Below are 18,197 nucleotides of genomic sequence, written 5' to 3'. Positions count from 1 at the left end.
CTTAGTTACAGCTACTCACTCTCTGTGACTGAAAGTATATTAAACAGGCATTTACTCAGATTGCCTTTGCACAAGCGGGTTACTGGACTTCTACGAGGGCCTCTTTTTCTACAGTTATTAGATTTTCTGAAGACAAAGAAACATCAGATATTGGTTTAGGGGGAAAGATAAATAGCTACCAAATAAATCAACCAGAGACAAGGAGAGCCAGAAAATAGTTTTGGAGAAACCACAACAAACAGAAGATGGAATTTGGGAGTTTTCTGTACTTTTCAAATTTATCTGTGACTTAATATTTGAAAATCCATGTGAGGCTGTAACATTCAATCACAACAGTGATCATGCTATTTAAACTACAAACATGCATCAAGGAACGAACGAAAGGAAAACATGCAGAAATATATATGCAACATTTACACATTGATATTTGAAATAAAAACATTTGCTCTCACAAAATATGAAAGACGAAGTTTGAGGAGAGATGTTTAGTGTGGCCGTCATCTGATTTTCACACCGCTCTTTGTGAATAAGAACACAAAACTGTGCCAGAAAGGGTTCATTTAAGCTCCCGTAGCGCTCAATGAACAGCTTTAACAACAGGTATTTGACTGACAGATGTTTCTAATAAGACCTCTCAGTTTTCCTCAGTTCTAATAAACCCAAACCAACTGATAAAACAAAGTGTTTAATATCGTGAGCCTGCACGCCGGCGGACAGATTCACTTGGTTTCAAATAATCATGTGAAAACACCGAGCCAGCACAAACAAATACCTCATAAAGAAAGAAGCTTAGATTAGCCCGTCATCATCATTACAGAAGTAGCAGAGATTTAGAGAGAAGGGCATGCAAATATACACAAACATAGACAAAACGGACGGCACACTGTTTTTGGAAAAAGCTGGAGATACACTTGCCTGTAGTTTGAATGCTTTGGGAGAATCGGGCTGTTTGTTATGGATAAACAAATACAAGTGTTAAAACCTGAAGCTCTTATGTCAGACAAAAGCCATGAGAAAGAGAACACCAGTGCAAACTTAGCCCAACGCTCGAGCAAGAGCTAACATTTTAGGTTAACTTTTACTGAGGTAGGCACTTTAGGATTAGGTAGAACACAACAGCATTAAAAAAAGTTTACTTTACAGCTGAGCGCTAAGCTAGTTTCATGTCTCCTGAAGCTAGCTTAGCTTCTTGAACAAGAAAACAGTTAGCTTAGCATTGGCTAAAGCTAAAACAAATGGCTAGTCACACTAGAGTAAAAACAGGATAGCAATCTGTGTTGACAACTGCATTACATTTTTTCACATTCGACAACTAAATGCAAGAAGATATGGCAACCAAAGTTGACTGCTAGGTGACTGCATTTGTCGTCTGGTGGGAGGCAACATGTCTCCAACACATTACAATCAATCTGAGTCAGTAGTTGCAGAAACTGCAACTTGCTTCTTTGCTTTAGAGGACTAGACTCAGCTGGTTGCAAACTGGTTGTACTCCAACAGAAAAGAAAGGTTGTTGAGTATGTTTGTTATTTTGCAATTAAAGCACCATCCTGCAGCAACTATGTCACTATTTGTGGAGGAATTTCTGAGATTCACATCTATGACGTTGTGCCCAGATTCTGAATGCAAATAGCGTGAATTTCTGTCTATGTACACTACCACTTAATTTTTTGCCAATTTACCACTGACTGTTAATTACTGTGTATTATCACAAACAGATTTCCTGTAATTGCTAAATACACCCAGTTAACATAAACTGACGGCAGGGTGCTTTATTGCCATCTTATTGCTGCTTTATTGCTGTCTTGATCCACCAAAGTAACTTTTTATACAGCAGCTGACTGTACATGTTCACCCCCCAGTGCCCTACATTGAAGCAACCATTTCAAAGGCAGTGAGATCACAAATTTCATTGCACCCAGACACAATTACTTTGGTGCCGCGGTCTCCACTGTTTTCTCTAGTGTGACTGTACCTCACAACTACTCAGGTGTGTTAATCCACGCAGAAACCACAATATAATGACTTTTCACCTTTTTATGGAGCATTACATGCTAGACTATCATTTGCCTCTGAGTAGAAACCAGCAGAGGTTCATGCAGGTTGGTGGTAACAGCCAAGAAAAGTGTTACACATAAATAACTCAATTATACTTTAGTTTTTGCATGGATTAAATAAATGAGTCAGGCTGTTGCCGTTTCCTGATTTGTGCCAAGCTAAACTAATGGGTTGTAAGATAAAATCACTGTATGACAGAAATCAACCTTCTCAAGCTTTCTGACATTTTTTAAAACACAGCAATAATACTGAGAAATAATTCACACAGTGATAAAGCCAGCCAGTTTGTCAATGAAATATGAATTTTAGAGGAGATGGGGCCATGTTTAGTGTAGGAGAAGCGTAGGCAGTACGGCTCTCACAGGAATGTTGTGATCTTTGCGTCCTTTGTGTGAGGAGGCAACGTGGGCCAGGTACTGGATGACCTTCTTCGTGTTCTCTGTCTTGCCAGCGCCTGATTCACCTCTGAAAAGAAAGAGTAAAGACAAATACACATGAATAGAGTGAGAAAATGTGAGCCAATACATGACAAGGGAGAAACAAACAGGTTTTGTTTCTGACCTGAATTACAAGGTTTCCCTTGTGAAGCACAGCCACATAACAGGAAATATTATGTATGAGTTGTCCACAGTTTACCAAGGTACAGAAAAAACAACCCTAAAACCTTAACCAAGATAACTTTCACTCATCGTTATTGTGGTTAAGAGTGATTGGATGAACTCCAAGGACACAAGTAATAGAAACAAAAAAGAAAACAGAGAGAGTGACTAAACATCAGGCTATCTTGTTTTTTTAAAAATCAATCCATTTGTTTGTCAGTCTGTTTTGCTAGAGAACCCTGTGGTTTGGAGAGCCAGGCTCCAAAGTTTCCAGACCCCACTTTTGGGCTGTCCTTAATGATAGCTGTGTTCAGGCACGGCCATCCGCAACTCCCACAGTCGGGTCCTGGAGCTCAGAAAACCAGGGCCAGCAGTGAAAAGAAGCCAGTGACACTACATCCATCTACATACCAGTGGCTTTAGTCTAACTCACTATTAGCTGTGCACTGCAGTTTTAGCTGCAACACTAGAACTGCATGGGCGAGTCCTCGAGTGCAGTACGAACATAGGAATATAGGTCAAACAGGTACTCATCCAAGTGTGGTTTGATGTCTTCATTGTTTTACTATGAAGACATGAATCCTCTTTGAATAACTCTCCCAGAAATCATTCATTGGTTTTCTCGTATATTCTCTCTTTCGCCAAGCATGTGGTTTAAAAGACCTTTGACTTTGGGAACTATTTTTATGTCTAGCCTCTCATTTTCTCACAGATCTCAGTGCTAGAGAGTCGAACTAGATTCTGAAAACTTAAATGAGAGATTCTTCAAGGTCTCAGTCTTCCTGGATATTCCCTCTCCTGTCCTATGATATGTACCATATGGACATTTTGTAACACAGTGGCTTTTGAATTGGCGCTACCTAAAGATGAATCCAATTAAAAGAACATTTCTGTGGCTTGTTTTCATGCAGTTAGACCCTACTTTTACAGTCAACTCCAATGACTGGAAAACATCATACATAGTTAATGCATGGTTTCTTGCCACATTTGACCATTTATACAACACTATGCATCATTACATACCAGACGCTGACTGCTCACACAAGGCCTGGATCTCTAAATGTTATTCTAAACTATGCACTATATAATTCTGTGCTATGCACTGTTATGCTTGATGGCATGGTGGCCTTTCAACTGGATCAAAGTGATCTATATTACAACAGAGCTGCATAAATGTAGGTCATAAGCAACCTTTTTCATCTGTGTTTCTTCAGGAGTAATTTTCCTTAGAGCAGGATGGGGAGGAGATGTTTCTCTAAACTGGCTGACCATCTAAACCGCAGGTGTCGAACTCCAGGCCTTGAGGGCCGGTGTCCTGCAGGTTTTCGATGTGTCCTTGATCCAACACAGCTGATTTAAATGGCTAAAATACCTCCTCAACATGTCTTGAAGTTCTCCAGAAGCCTGGTAATGAACTAATCATTTGATTCAGGTGTGTTGACCGAGGGGGAGATCTAAAACCTGCAGGACACCGGCCCTCGAGGCCTGGAGTTCGACACCTGATCTAAACTGTGGGGCTAAACTCTTAAAAGGGCGCCTTTTCCCCAACAGGGGGTGCAGTTTTCCGAATTTAGGGCATATTATTGCAACTGCTTCTCATCTGTTCATTGGCAGCATCAAACCCCAAGAAAGACAGTGGCACTTAATTACCCTCTGCCAAAGAAGATGAAGGCCGGCCACCAAACCACACTCATAACTCCCTCGGTATTGGGTAGAGCCGCTGTAAAAGCCCAGCATCCGCAAAAAGCTATTTGAAACCAACTTTTAAATAGAACATGGCAGGATAAAGGGAGCTGGCCAAATGACTCAGGACGAGAGGAAGATAAAAAGACACGGGAAAAAAATACTATAAATAATCCTTGTAAAGTACTCATAACTATAAAAGATACTTATATTTAAAGGCATTTCAAGGACAAGCGGTCTTTATATAATGTAACTCTATTAAGGTGAAGCGATATAATCCTTGTCTTGAGACAGTTTCATTTTCCAGTCCATCAAGCTGGTTGATCTCTAGAACCACCTTAAAGACCAGTTCAACCATCTGCCCTAAGAAAGAAATTAAGACAAAAGTAGAAAAGAGAAGTTAAGAGTTGCAGTACTCACGTGCAAAGAATTGATTGGTCCTCACGGTCTGTTCAGAGAAAACAGAAAAAGAAAGAAAGCATCTCTTGTTTAGTCATTCATTTTGACTTACAGAGATAGCATTCAATGGCTAAGCTGTCACATACAATGGAACATAACAGTTTAATAGTTTTCACCAGGCTAATACTGGAGCTATCCTGAATGTGAGTACATACACGTACATAAACACAGCTTGCATTTTCCTGAGAATTTCCTGAGAATAACAGGAGAAACATACTGCTCCGTGAACACTGAAGTTTATAAAGGAGGTGTGTTAGGAATGCATTTTTCACCACAGCCAGCAGGGAACTGACATGCTTATCATCAAACAGAAACTCTGGGCTAATTTAGAGACTTAAAAATATGTTTGGAAACACGACATGTTTGGTAATATGGCAGGTTTAATCTTGCAGATGACCAGGCAGCAAATCCAGACTTTTTTTAATATGATCTTGTGAAGAGATTTAAAATTTTTAAGAGATGTTAACTAACACTAACAATTAACCCTACAATACCCTTTGTATCATATTTGATACATGAGTTTTTGAGACCTCTGTCTCATCAACATGATCAATATTTGCCATGATTTCAAAATGTTATGGACAAAACTCTGCCTAAAATTAACATTGTTGTTAAAAAAGAAGTTACCAAAAATGCCCAATGTATCAAATGTGATAGAAAAACATATAATAAATATATAATTAAAATATATCATACACAACATGATACAGCAAAAAAAGCGGATTTTGTTATAAGGGTTAATAAAAATCTCATTTGATAGGTTGGGTCTTACAGGGTTACTCATGTTTTTTCAGATATTTTTTCAATTTTCTGACATTTAAGTCATAACCTAACCCTAAACCTAAGCAATGAGTATATGTTATCTTTATATACATTAACTTGTTCTCCCAAGTCTTGACAAATTCAGAAGTTTTTGACTTTCTCCAAAATACAATTTTTAAAACAACTGAATTTATTGTGAACCTTTCATAGTGTCAAAAACTAAAATGGTTTAGTGAACTACAGAAGCTGAATCTATTTAAACTCAAAACTGATGTACGTTGTATTATTTTTAGCCATTTCACCTAGTTTAAATAATTACTTTAGGTATCTAATGTATGTAATGTATCTACTTGAAACATTTATCAGTTTCATAGCATACTACACTTTCTAGGAATCTTCCCTGAGGTTTTCTAAGCTACAGACACCTGGTTTGGTGAAACTGAGGCCTTCGTGACTACAGGCCAAGAAGCATACTTCATCTCAAGAGACTGAGAACAAGAAATGATGAGAAAAGAACTTCAAAAACCGCAGTCATCTCTGAAGAAACAAACAATTTGCAGTTAAAAAATATTTTTCTTGTTGTTTTAAAATGATAGCAAACCATAATTTTTCCTGACACTTATTTAGAGCCTCAAGTACAACTTCAAATATACAAAGATCACTCACCATTCCACTTACTAGTTCACACGAGAGCAGCCACTTAATAAAAAACATGCCTTCTAAGTAGCTGTTTACTGTGACTAATACCTGCAGTCATAACCTAAAACTAAACCTAAAACCATCTGCTTGTGTACCATGTGAAGAATGAAGCCTGACATCATCGCTTTGCCCTTTAGGAGACAGAAAACACAGAAGAAATTACCTCATCACATGTGCCTATGACAAAGGCCAGGGGGTAAAAACGTGCACTGAGCTGGGGAGCAGCTGCAGCATAAGGGTGAATGCCTTACTGCTAACAAAATATCTATAACACACATTTAATGATGACACGGGGACAAAACATGTTATTTTATTCTTATTTATTGTTTTGACATATGACTTGATCAAGGAAGCATCTGAATAAATTATGTTTTTAAAAGTGAAACTGAAAGGAACGTATCACAACTACAAATCAGTGCTGGGGAAACAGCAGCAGGTTTACTGTTAGACATCACAGAGGGTCTGTTTTGCTGTGGCTACATTAGATGCTTGCAGGTAAAGTCCTGTTTTTCTCACATGTTTAAAGTACTCTTGTTGAGTGGTTCTTTTTTATGTGTGAATAAAGCTGGTTCACAAAAACATGGCGATTAACTAAAAGCTCTAATGGATAATTACAGTGGTCTCTCTAAAACCCATCCGCTCCGCAGAGATGATAGTTCAGCTTAAAGGACTTTGCACAGAAATTTACTCACACCTTGTTGACATGGCTCAGTTTTCACAGGTGGCTCAAACAGTGTTTAAGGTGTTATATTTCCCTAGAGAAATGTCCTTTTGTTGTGTACTAAAGCGGAAACTTCCTTTAAGTGACAAAAAGCAGGTGACAAATGAGTTTGTGCGAGTGTGTTCATGTGAAAACATTAAAAGGGATTTTCTTTTCTCTCCACGGAAAATCAGCTTTGTTTGATTAAAAAAAAGAATCACGGATGTAAATGTAGGGCAGATAAGATGCAACACAAAGATTCAAGCCTAATGTATGCAAATATAACTGGCATCATCTCCCCTGACAATCAGGCTGCCTTGAGGCGACTTTTGTTTTGATTTGGCGCTATATAAATAAAATTGAATTGAATTGAATTGAATTTAAACTCGGGTCAAAGTTTGATAACTCCTCCTGCCTGTGTTTTATAGTCTGAGACCTGATGCTCATCTGATTTACCCAATATTGGTTTAAACAGGCCCAAAAGTCCCATCGGACACTCACGCAACAGCACGTAACCCCTCATGAAAATTAAAACCAAACATATACTAACTACACAGCTTCTGAACAACATCAGGTGTTTACAGGTTTAAACAGGGGAGGCGCATGACCTCATGTTTCTGAAATTAACACCTGATGGCAATTCGAACAGAACAATCCCAAAAAATTCAGCGTGATTTTGGATTTTTGTGTTTAAATGATGCATACAGTACAACTGTGACAAGCCCAAATGGCAGTTTATGACCTAAACACCATGTGCCGGGTTAGTTCCCAGAAACATAGGTTCTGATACACAGAAATTATGTTTTGTTCTTCTGGCAGCAGCTTGTCAGTAGTCAGCAGTGTTGGTCAAGTTACTTGAAAAAAGTAATCAGTAACTAATTATTTATTACTTCCCCAAAAAAGTAATCCCATTACTTTACTGATTACTTATTTTCAAAAGTAATTAATTACTTAGTTAGTTTTTAAAAAACACGATTTACAACCTGAATAGGTGATAAAGCGATAGATCTTTCAGGCCAATTCTACTTTTTCTACATAATCCATCATACAAAATGTAATCAAATGGAAAAGTCTCTTTTTAAAACTTGTTTTATTAGTTTTAATCTTTTAACTTTATGCATCAAGCAAAAATTTAATTATATGCAACATTCTCTGACTGGAAGAAATTTGTTTAACATTTGAACCTATTTTCTGCACATTCCAGCACATAAAATAAAATATTTTTTTGTGTTTACACTCAGTCTTTCAAATAAATGCAAGTGAAACACAGCAGAAAATAAATAAAATCAAAAACTAGTGGCCCTGTTGCTCTATTTTCACCTGTATAGCAGGAGTAGGGTAGGCGGAGGTTTACCCTGGTGCAGGTGTGCCGCAGCGGTCAGTTGAAGAATCCACGAGTTTCTCTGTGAGTTTCCCATTACGTTGTAGTGCACTCGGTGCTTGCTCGGAAGTTTATGGGTTTTTTTCCGCTGTAAAAATAAGTTTTCTTCCCACGCAGTGAACAGCGGACGCTAATGTTTTTGTCATTTTTTTACGTAATCAAACTCAAAGTAAGGTCAGTACTTCCACGCTTTAAACGCTGCACGCTCATACTCTCTCCCGCACTCGATATATGATCCATTGTTGATCTGCACACAGCTGTTGCCACGAACGTCGCACTCGCTTACGTCATTGTCATGAGACACTCTCGCACCGTTTTTGCAATAGTAATCCCTTACTTTACTCATTACTTGAAAAAAGTAATCGGATTACAGTAGTTAATTCAGTTACAAGTAACGCGTTACTGCCCATCTCTGGTAGTCAGTAGTAATACAATCAGACCCATATATTTTAAGATATTGCTGTATGTGTCTGCTAACGTTAAAAAAAGAAAAAGAATAAAGCAAACTCTGCACCTGTCACCTGATGTGATCCAACACAAAAAGGCAGACAGGCTTTTTTTCTGCACTGTGTCTTTATAAGGTAACAGATGGGGCTGATGGAAGTGGTGTTTAGATGTGTGAGTGTGTTTGTGGACAAGCAACATATACACAAGCTATCAGTTCTGTCAGATGGAAAGGGGATAAAAATAACGAATCTTGTTTGTACTGGAAAAAAAAACAGGGATTGGCAGACACACACAAACACACACAACCTTGGACTTCCACTGGAGTCGCAGTCACTTCATTCTCTGCTTATCAGACATCTATTTACCCATCACACCTTTGATGCTCTCCTGTGATTTTTATCCAGCCATATATTTTTCAGTCAACATCCTACACCTTTCAGCTTTTCCACTGATTGACAATCATTCCTTTAATCTAGTGTCCTCTTTCTGATTTCTTTCCCCTGTGAGGCCACACAAAATAAAGGTAACACTGACTTCACCTGCCAGAGGGGAGTTTTGCACAAAGCCTCATGTTCAAGCACACAGTGATCCATCAAGTAGAGAGTATGCAACAATATATCTGCTGCATTAATGATGGTATAACAATACGGCTACTCAGTGACACTAGATACATTTTGTGTGCATCACCATTATTATTCACTTTTAGTGTCAGTTATATTTATTAGCCATCTCTCACAGGCCACCGTTTTCCTGTCAAGAAACCAGCAAAACTGGATTTAGAAAACTTTTAAAACAATATTTATTTGGTCTGAATTTTTGATAACAGTTAGAAATTGTTAAGATGAGCCTGGATTGATCTTAAGGAGTTGTTTTTGTTGTTTGGATTTGTTTTAGGTTTTAGGGCGCACCGTCAAAATCTAAAAATGTGTGACCCCAGGAAGAACAGCTGCTGGACTGCTGCAGCTAATGGGGATCTTAATAAACTAAACTAAACTGCTCACCTTGTCCAACTAATCTGGTAAGTGCCTAGACTCCTGGAAGTCTAACGAGTGATAAAGCTATGCATGTAGCGCTGGTGTGTTGATAATTTTATCTATATTTCCATTGTGTATCCACCTCTAGTGCAGAATCAAACTACAAATGGAGAATGTCCCTCTAAAACGTGTGCCTCAATGCTGTAACCAGCACATTTCAAAAGGAGAAACTTTTACTTTGAAGTTGAACATTCTGTGTTCTTCTGCTCATAATGTAGTCTGCAGTCAAGTTGGTGTTTTCCATGCAAACTACAGGATACAATGTGTCAACGACCAAAGCAATCACAAGGAGGTTTCCACTGAACAACTGTATACCTCTTTGCAACCAATTTTCACCTTCTGACTGCCAGTAACCATTCTCCAACCAGGTGAGGAAGTATGCCTTGTAACCTAGCAACTGGTAGTTGCCAGATATTCGCTGGCTGCTGTCTAGGCCTGTGTGAGTTTGGGCTGCACTGAGTGTTAAGACTGCATGTAGTAAACTGTTAGAAAGATTATGTGTCACAGTTCTGGGTCAGTTTGACCCAGTATTTTGAGTTATGTTTTGGTGTGTTTTTTGCATTATGGATTGTTTTCTTATTCTCTTGTGGTGCTCTTGTTGGTGATGATGATGATTATTATTATGAATCTATGTTTCAGTTATTCTTGTTTCGGGATTAGTTCTTACTTTTTGTGCTCCCATGTTTAGTCTGGTCTAGTCTGTCTCTCAGTGTCATGTCTGCGGCTTTGTTTAGTGGTTTCTTGTTTCCTGTTTTATTGTGAAAGTCTATGTCTTATGTTAGTGTGTGCAGCTTTGCTCCCCCTGTCTCGTTAGTCCAATCCCTCCCAGCTGTGTTTCCCTCCTGTTGCCCATTCCCTGATTACCAACCTGTGTATATAAGCCCTGTGTTTTCCCGTGCTCGGTGTCGCGTCGTACCATCAGATTATGCCTGTGTGTTTCTTCATGTTTTGTTTTCATGCCTGCAATAAAGCTTTAGTTTTGAGTTGCATTCTGTCTTCGAGTCCTGCATTCGGATCCTCATCCCCGTCTGCCCGCACACAGAGCCCTGACATTATGTGCATACTGTTTAGTAGTCTATTTGTTATAACATATGTTCATTGTTTCAGTGTAAATGACATTTTTGCGCTTTTGTTACATTTTTGTTGTGGTCTTCTATAAAAATCAGTTTACTGTGACCTGTGCTATCTGAATGAATTAGTGGGTGCATTCACCCTGCATCTGCTGCCACCTTGGCCTTCTTGGCAGCTCCTGTTTCCTAAATCACCACAGCAACCAACAGCAGGGTCATATTTACCCAGGATGCCATGCTGGCTAGGCGTAGGTGGACCAGTCAAACTGAACATGCGCTTCCTTTCCAGTAGCTCATTACTGTCTCACTAAATCTTCACCCCCTTTGTGCTTCATTTTCTCTCGGTTGCTCTCATTTCCCCTTTTACCCCCCACGAATGCGGCAAAGCCAGATCACTCACACCACAAAAGAGGGGGGAACTTGCTGGAGACAAAATCACTTTTTCACAGTAACAGATGTTTTTCATTTAAACACCTCATCAACTTAGCTTTTAGTTGCTTTAGTTATTTCCTCCACCACAACTCAAAGGTCATTAGTTGATGTTAATGTGAGTCGGAAATAAAAACGGCTGTTCATTCAGCTCAGCTAAGGTAAATAACGAGTCAAAAAAAGCTGATTTTTATCAGTATTACTACAATGACATATGGTAGTTTACTGAGAGGTGGAACGCTTCAATACCAAGGTAGAAAGAAGAAAGCTAGAAAAACAAATGCTTGACCGCACTATTAAAAAATTTATTGTTGTTTTCACGCACACAATGAAACATTTCTTAAGACTATTTTGCACTCCAGTTAATTTAAATATGTCCACAGTGCAAACTGAGGACATATAATGCTGGCACTTGTATGCATGAATGTCCCTTAACGTTCCTGTCTTGCACAGCAGGGTTTCCCTTTGCTGCTAATAATTTATCCCCCATGAGGATTAAACAAACCCTCATTCCACACATTCCAAAGCTTTGCCCCCCCTTTCCCCCCGTCTCCACAAAAGCCTCAGTCATTATCATAACCCCCCTATTATCAACCTTATTTAACCCTATGCAGCCTTAGCGCTCCTCTCCTGGGTCAAGTTTTCAGTTCAGTTTTCAAACTGTGAAATATTTTTTTTGACCCCACGTTACTTTGGTTAAAAGGAGACCCAAAGATTAAAAGAGTCAAATATCTTTTGTTCTCATAGCTCCATAACAGCACTGCTTGGAACACATAAAACATTATATAACCTTAAAAAAAAAAACCTTGCAGTCATCACCTAAAATGATGACTTGTAGTTCGAATGAAAAGATAAACAATGAGACTTTCGTTTAAAGCTGTGAGTGAAATGGGTTTTCTTAAAATACTGGGCAGCCATGAGCATTACTCCGAGGGCAGAAGAAAATTTCTCATTTAAACTCCAATCTTCTCACCGCAGCCACCAAAAACACTCCACATCCCAAGCTGAAACCAGACCTTAGTGTACAAAAACATTCTTAGTGCAAGAATCATAATTGTGCCCATTTATTGTCAATGGTCCTCAGCATTGTGGCTTCAGTCCAATGCAGCTCAAGTCTAAATCAACATAATGTGCATACAACTGCTGCAAGCTGATGTTTTACGTTTATGCACATGAATCAGACAGCTATCAAACACTGCACACTTGTGTTCATTTTCAATAATCCAATACTTGCGGTCATCACGTTGACAAAACAGGAAAAGTTGACACCTCTTTGCACTCAATGCTTTCACACGCATTTTGACACAAATCACAACTTTCTGGTTATGAATAAAAAGCAACGGAAAGAGTATTAAAACAGGGGGTCTTTGCAATTGGATGTAACACATTTTTTCCACCCTGAAGCACAAGCTCCCACAATTTGCTTCATAAAAGAAGTCGTAAAACGCAACTGCACACAGTGAAAATCATAGCACCATGGCAACCACTTCACACACATTAGAAATCCTGAGTGACGGCCAGTGAGCTGCTCTCTCATAAACTGTTATATGTTGTGGGGATTACTCATGCACACTTGCACATGCTCATGCACACTCAACTCCCTGCTCACAACACAGATATGAAGGTAATATAAAAATGGAGCTCTGATTACTCATAAAGGAGCAGAGAGAGAATCCAGAGCTACTTGAAACAAAAGAAAGGCTCTGGCTGTGTGTGTGTGTGTGTGGGAGAGAGAGTGAGCGCTCATTCACATTCCCAGACAGTGGAAGTAGCAAACAGTCAGTGTGATCTGGGGAGTGTCTGTGGGTACCTGCAGTGTGTAACTGTCACTTGGAAGCTTCCTAACGATTATGAGAAGCACACTTAACACAGTTAAGTAGATGATTAAGGAAGAGTAATATGTAATGTGCCACATCCTCAAACAGCAACTTTGATAAAACAGACACATTTAGACATTATATATTATCTAAAAGGCAGTTAAGGTAGTAAAAACACTCACTTAACACAATCTCTGGTGGGGAATGGAGTAAAGAAGAAAAAAGAAAGAAAAAAACCACACTAGGCCACAAAGACAAGCCAAGAAAATACATGAAATCATCAGGGTTACGTTATCACATATTCCCTCTAAACGTGTGTTTGGACAGAAAGCAAAGTGAATGTTCGTTTTGAGCCAAAAAGAGCGCCGAACCTTTTTGAAGTCTGTGTGGATTGATCCAAGACAACCAATAAACCAAATGTACAAATGTTAGCTATAAAGTAGCTAGAGACAGACGCACCAACAGTGTGTTTGTGTGTGAAGGAGAACTGGACTGTGTTCAGGGCACTTTAGACTCTGGCTTATATCAAATTATAAGGTTTTTCCATCTTAATTCCTTTTATTTCTGTATACATGTCAAGCATTTAATGTTATATTTTTATTTTTAATGGTTTAATTTGAATGTTTAGCGCAGCAGTTTTCACCTCAACTTTGTGCAAATGTTCACCTACTCTTTTTTTAACATAATGACAAAACTTAAGAGCACAGAACAATAAGAGAGGAAGTAAACACAAGATTTAATCCCGACTTCCTCAAGATTTAAAGGAATTATAAGAATTTCTTCACCAAATGCTCACTTTACTGTTACAACTGTTCAACTGCTCATTAATATAAATATCTAATCAACCAAACAACTCAATGTATTTAGGCATGAAGAAATGGTCAACACATCTAGTTAAAGTTCAAATCCAGCATGGTGAAGGGACTTTGAATGTGGCGTGGTTGCTGGAGCCGGATGGCCTGGCCTGAGTACTTGAGAAACTGCTGACCTACTGAGATTTTTCCACTTAACCATTTCTAGGGTTTCTAGAGAAAACGCCTTGTTTTTGCCAGAAGTCAAAAGAGAATGTACAGACCGCTTTGAATTGATAAGAAGGCAACAGTAACTCAAACATTCACTGGTTACAACCAAGGTAACAGAAGAGCATCTCTGAATACACCTTGAGCTTTGGAGCAGATGGACCACAGCAGCAGAAGACCACACTAGGTGCTGCTCCTGTCAGCTAATAATAAGAAACTGAGGCTACAATTCAAGAGGCTCACCAAAAGTGGACAACAGAAGGTTGGAAAAACATTCCCTGGTATGATGCAACATTCAGATGGTAAATGAAAAGCATGTTGTTGCCAAATGCGGCCTAAATGGCCTTGTATCAACTGTTTAGGCTGGTGGTAGCTATAATGGTGTTGGGGATATTTTCCTGGTACACTTTCCACCCCTTAGTATCAACTGAGCATTGTTTAGACTCACAAATCTATCCGAGTATTGCTGCTTACTGTGTTCCTCCCTTTATGACTACATTGTCATAAAGGGATGGTTGATGCAGTGTATCCATCTGACGGCTGCTTCAAACAGGATAACACAACACATCATGTCACCAAGCTCAAAGCACAACAAACTGGTTTGTTAAACACGAGACTGAGTTCACTGCACACAAATGGCTGACAAAACTGCAGCAACTGTGATGCTACCATATCATGGACCAAAATTTCAGAGGAATGATTCCTCTGAATTCTGGCATATTCCTATTTCACAAGCAAATAAGGCAGTACTAGTACCCAGTACAATAAGTGCAATAAGTAGTACTAGTACACAGTACAATCAAGACATACCTAACAAAGTGTCCGTTGAGTGTCTATTGACAGCATTGTTTCCCTGGATGGGTATAGAGCAGAGTAAGCTGCAGTGAATGGATGATGGTTTAACAACATCCCACTAACGTTGTTAAGACATTGATGTAGTAAAATTGTGAGCTCTGTTACTATTTGGCATAAAACCAAATTGTTAACAGGCACTGAAAAGCTTTATGACTCTCAGCTAAGGACAAAAAATGCAACATTTAAAGACATTCCAGCTTATATTTGAGCTACTGCCGTTCGTAGGACGTTCGTTTGTACTGTTTGTTTCTTTACATATGGCCATTTGTAACTGCTGAGTGATTCAACAGCTCAAGTGCATTTCTCAATGTAATGCTGTTGAACCAGCTGCCAGTTAGGCATTCACAAGAACAGAAGGGCAGAAAGCCCCATCGAGATGCCAGGCCCTTTCCAAGTACCAGTCAGTGTGAGTGTGTGTGAGTGTGTGTGTCCTGGAATTTGATTGCTCCTGGTTTCCCTTGATTCCAGCACTGGGGCCTCTTGGGTGTGGAACAGGCGTTGTTTTTAGCAGGCTGGTGGTGCAACAGAGGTGGCATTAAAGGGAAATGAGGCCTGCTTTCCTACTCGGAAACTGATGTGCTCCATCATCAACTAAACACAATAATCAAACCCTTCTCCATGCCAGGAAAAAACAATTTAAAATGTGCCAGTGAGACGCATCATTTTCACACCATCAACAAATGAACAAAAGGGTGGGGACTATACTAGATCCTATTAACAGTCACAGGACATTCCCCTGTGCATCTGGCATAGGCGAATACTTCCCATGAGAGGGAAGAGAGTAGTAAGAAAGAGGAGGGTGTGATGCGACACGACGCGACCAGATAGCAGAATGAAGAGGAGGAAACTGAGATAGGAGGCAGAAAGAAAACAGTACTGAAACGGGAGCTTTCCAGCTTTAAATACTGACTCGCTTGCAAACGAAATCCTAAGGATGTTTCTGTGTCACTCGTGGGATAGTGATGACAGTTGGCAGCTGAGATCACAGACAGAAATAGATTGTCTCCACCCTCTTGGAAATAACACCAGTGTGTGAGGGACCACCTGGGAGTGGCAGAGGAGGTGGTTTTATCATCATTTACACCTTCAGCTTCCCTTTCTGGAGCATGTTAGGCTTTCCTCTCTCTCTCTCTCTCTCCATATCTTTCTTTCTCACACACATTTTAAACCATAAGGATGAATTTTTATTTTTTATAAAATGCTAAATCTGACCCTTTTCACCATTACCTTTAGCATTTTCCCCTTATTAGACATACATATAGTTAGGAGTGTGAGGACACAATGGGAAAGAGTGGAGTATGTAACTACATTTGGGATACCGGCTGATAAGAAGTGTGTTCAACTGTCTTTGGCATGAAAGGAGGAATTTGGATTTGGACAGCCACAGTTTTAAGATGAGACAGAGCAGCAGCTAACAATTATACCGTTTTTCAAACACACTACTGGAAACGGAAGGACAGAAAATCTACAACCCTTTGTAAACAAGATTCTTGGGAATAATACCCACTTAAGCTAATCTCATAGAAAGCCTTTTTCATGGCAATATAAAATCTATCCATCCACCTCAGCTTATTCAGTTCCAGGTTACTGGAGCCTATCCCAGCTGTCATGTGGCAGGAGGCAGGGTACACCTTGTATTATTCACCAGTCTATCTAACAGAGACACACTCACATTCGCACCTGCTGCCAATTTAGAACTGCCAGTTCACCTAACATCCATGCCTTTTGACTGTGGGAGGAAGTCGGAGAACTCCACAACAAAAGGTTCCAGCCAGCAGATTCAAACAGAGGATCTTCTTGCTGTAAGGCTAACCACTGCACCAATATATCAACCTATAAAATATACACTATTATTATTTATTAGATTACCTAGCAGGCATATTAAGACTGATATATCTAAAGCATTTTAGACTGTATCGACAGACAGTATCAGTGCGCGCTCATACTAAGAGCCAAGACAACCTTAACCCCAAAAACATTTGTAACACTGCATGGCTGTCTGTGGAAAAAAAAGGTTAGAGGAAGTCTGAGAAAGTGTTGCATATGATTGGAATGTAGAGACTTCTGCATGTCAAATTAATATTCTCGGCCCCACGTCCCGTCGGCTTGGGTTCGACATGTAGAGCCTGTGTTATTCTGTCTGAGCTGGACTCCACAGGGAGTAGGCTTCTGGAGTCTTTCCTATGTTGAGTCCCACAAAGCACATTTTTCAAAGAAGAGAAAATGAGGGGTATCGAGATAGACACAGAGATAGAGACAATGTGAGAGGGAAAGGAGTTTACACCCAGTTCCCACATGTTTCTCATGAAGAGGTGCTGGAGTGGTGTGGAGCACATCTGTGGGCGATCTGATGATCTTCTATGATCTAAATTTGGCATCAGCTTTGAAGAGTAACCATTCAGATTATTAAATAAAGAACAGCGCTGTCCAAACAGACCATGACGAACGAGGAACAGCAGTTTACAGATCAACATCCTTTTGTAATGGTATCAGAACATAAACAGGATGAAGACATCTGTAAATTGAACCTTTAACCAAATTGAGTTGAAATGAGAAGCACTGCATCTCAGCATCCATGGACACAGCTAATCCTGTGCTTACATGAATTCACCTAAATATGTTTTGGAGAATGATTGCAACCATAGTATGTGTTGATGCATGCCCAATCATTCAGGTGGGTAAATCTCAAAAAGTTGATCCTGTTCATCTGGATGTAGACTTTTCAGTGGGGGAAACTCATCCAAGTTTCTTCCTCAGTCTTAGACTGAAAACGCTACGTCCACACGAACAGAATCAACTTTGTGGGGCATAGTATGTCTATGAAACATGAACTACCTGCCTATTGGTGAATGGAGTCTGCATCCTGAAGCCTCTGCTTTGGTATTTTGGCTGCTGCCATGTTGGTTTTGGAAACAGGAGTGGCCATGTTAAGTTTAGTGGGTGGAGTGCTAAGTAACAACCTGTTAGGACAATAAAGTTTCACTTAACCAAAACTAGTCACCTGTCAACCAGGCTTAAAGTTGTAGGCCCATAATAATATGTAAAACATTAGGCTTTAACAAATTTGAAAAGGATAAATTATTTAAAAAAGTATCCCTTGTTCAGTTACTATGACAAGAGAAAAGAGTAAACATGCTATTTTCATGAGTCTGGTCAGTTTAACATATGAGCCGTTCCACGGGCCTTCT

The 18,197-nt window shown here is 39.5% G+C and overlaps 1 protein-coding gene across 7 annotated transcripts in view; it reads right to left on the bottom strand.

Moving 5' to 3' along the window:
- Positions 1-18,197, bottom strand: part of LOC120742596 (myosin-10) — a 62,948-nt gene that overhangs the window by 23,826 nt on the left and 20,925 nt on the right. For 4 of the 7 annotated variants that reach the window (XM_040045998.1, XM_040046003.1, XM_040045999.1 and 1 more), the window contains 3 exons: positions 4,758-4,785; positions 2,418-2,520; positions 916-945 (listed from right to left, as the gene is read on the bottom strand). In XM_040045998.1, coding sequence (XP_039901932.1) covers positions 916-945; positions 2,418-2,520; positions 4,758-4,785 — 161 coding nt within the window. The remainder of the gene's footprint in view (positions 1-915; positions 946-2,417; positions 2,521-4,757; positions 4,786-18,197) is intronic. The other 3 variants (XM_040046000.1, XM_040046004.1, XM_040046002.1) reach the window with 1 other exon arrangement.

This window comes from Simochromis diagramma, unplaced genomic scaffold, assembly GCF_900408965.1.
Source record: "Simochromis diagramma unplaced genomic scaffold, fSimDia1.1 OVJJ01000150.1, whole genome shotgun sequence".
NCBI classification, from domain to species: Eukaryota; Metazoa; Chordata; class Actinopteri; order Cichliformes; family Cichlidae; genus Simochromis; species Simochromis diagramma.
Note: the sequence above shows the minus strand (reverse complement) of the source record. Positions and strands in the feature narration are given on the sequence as shown.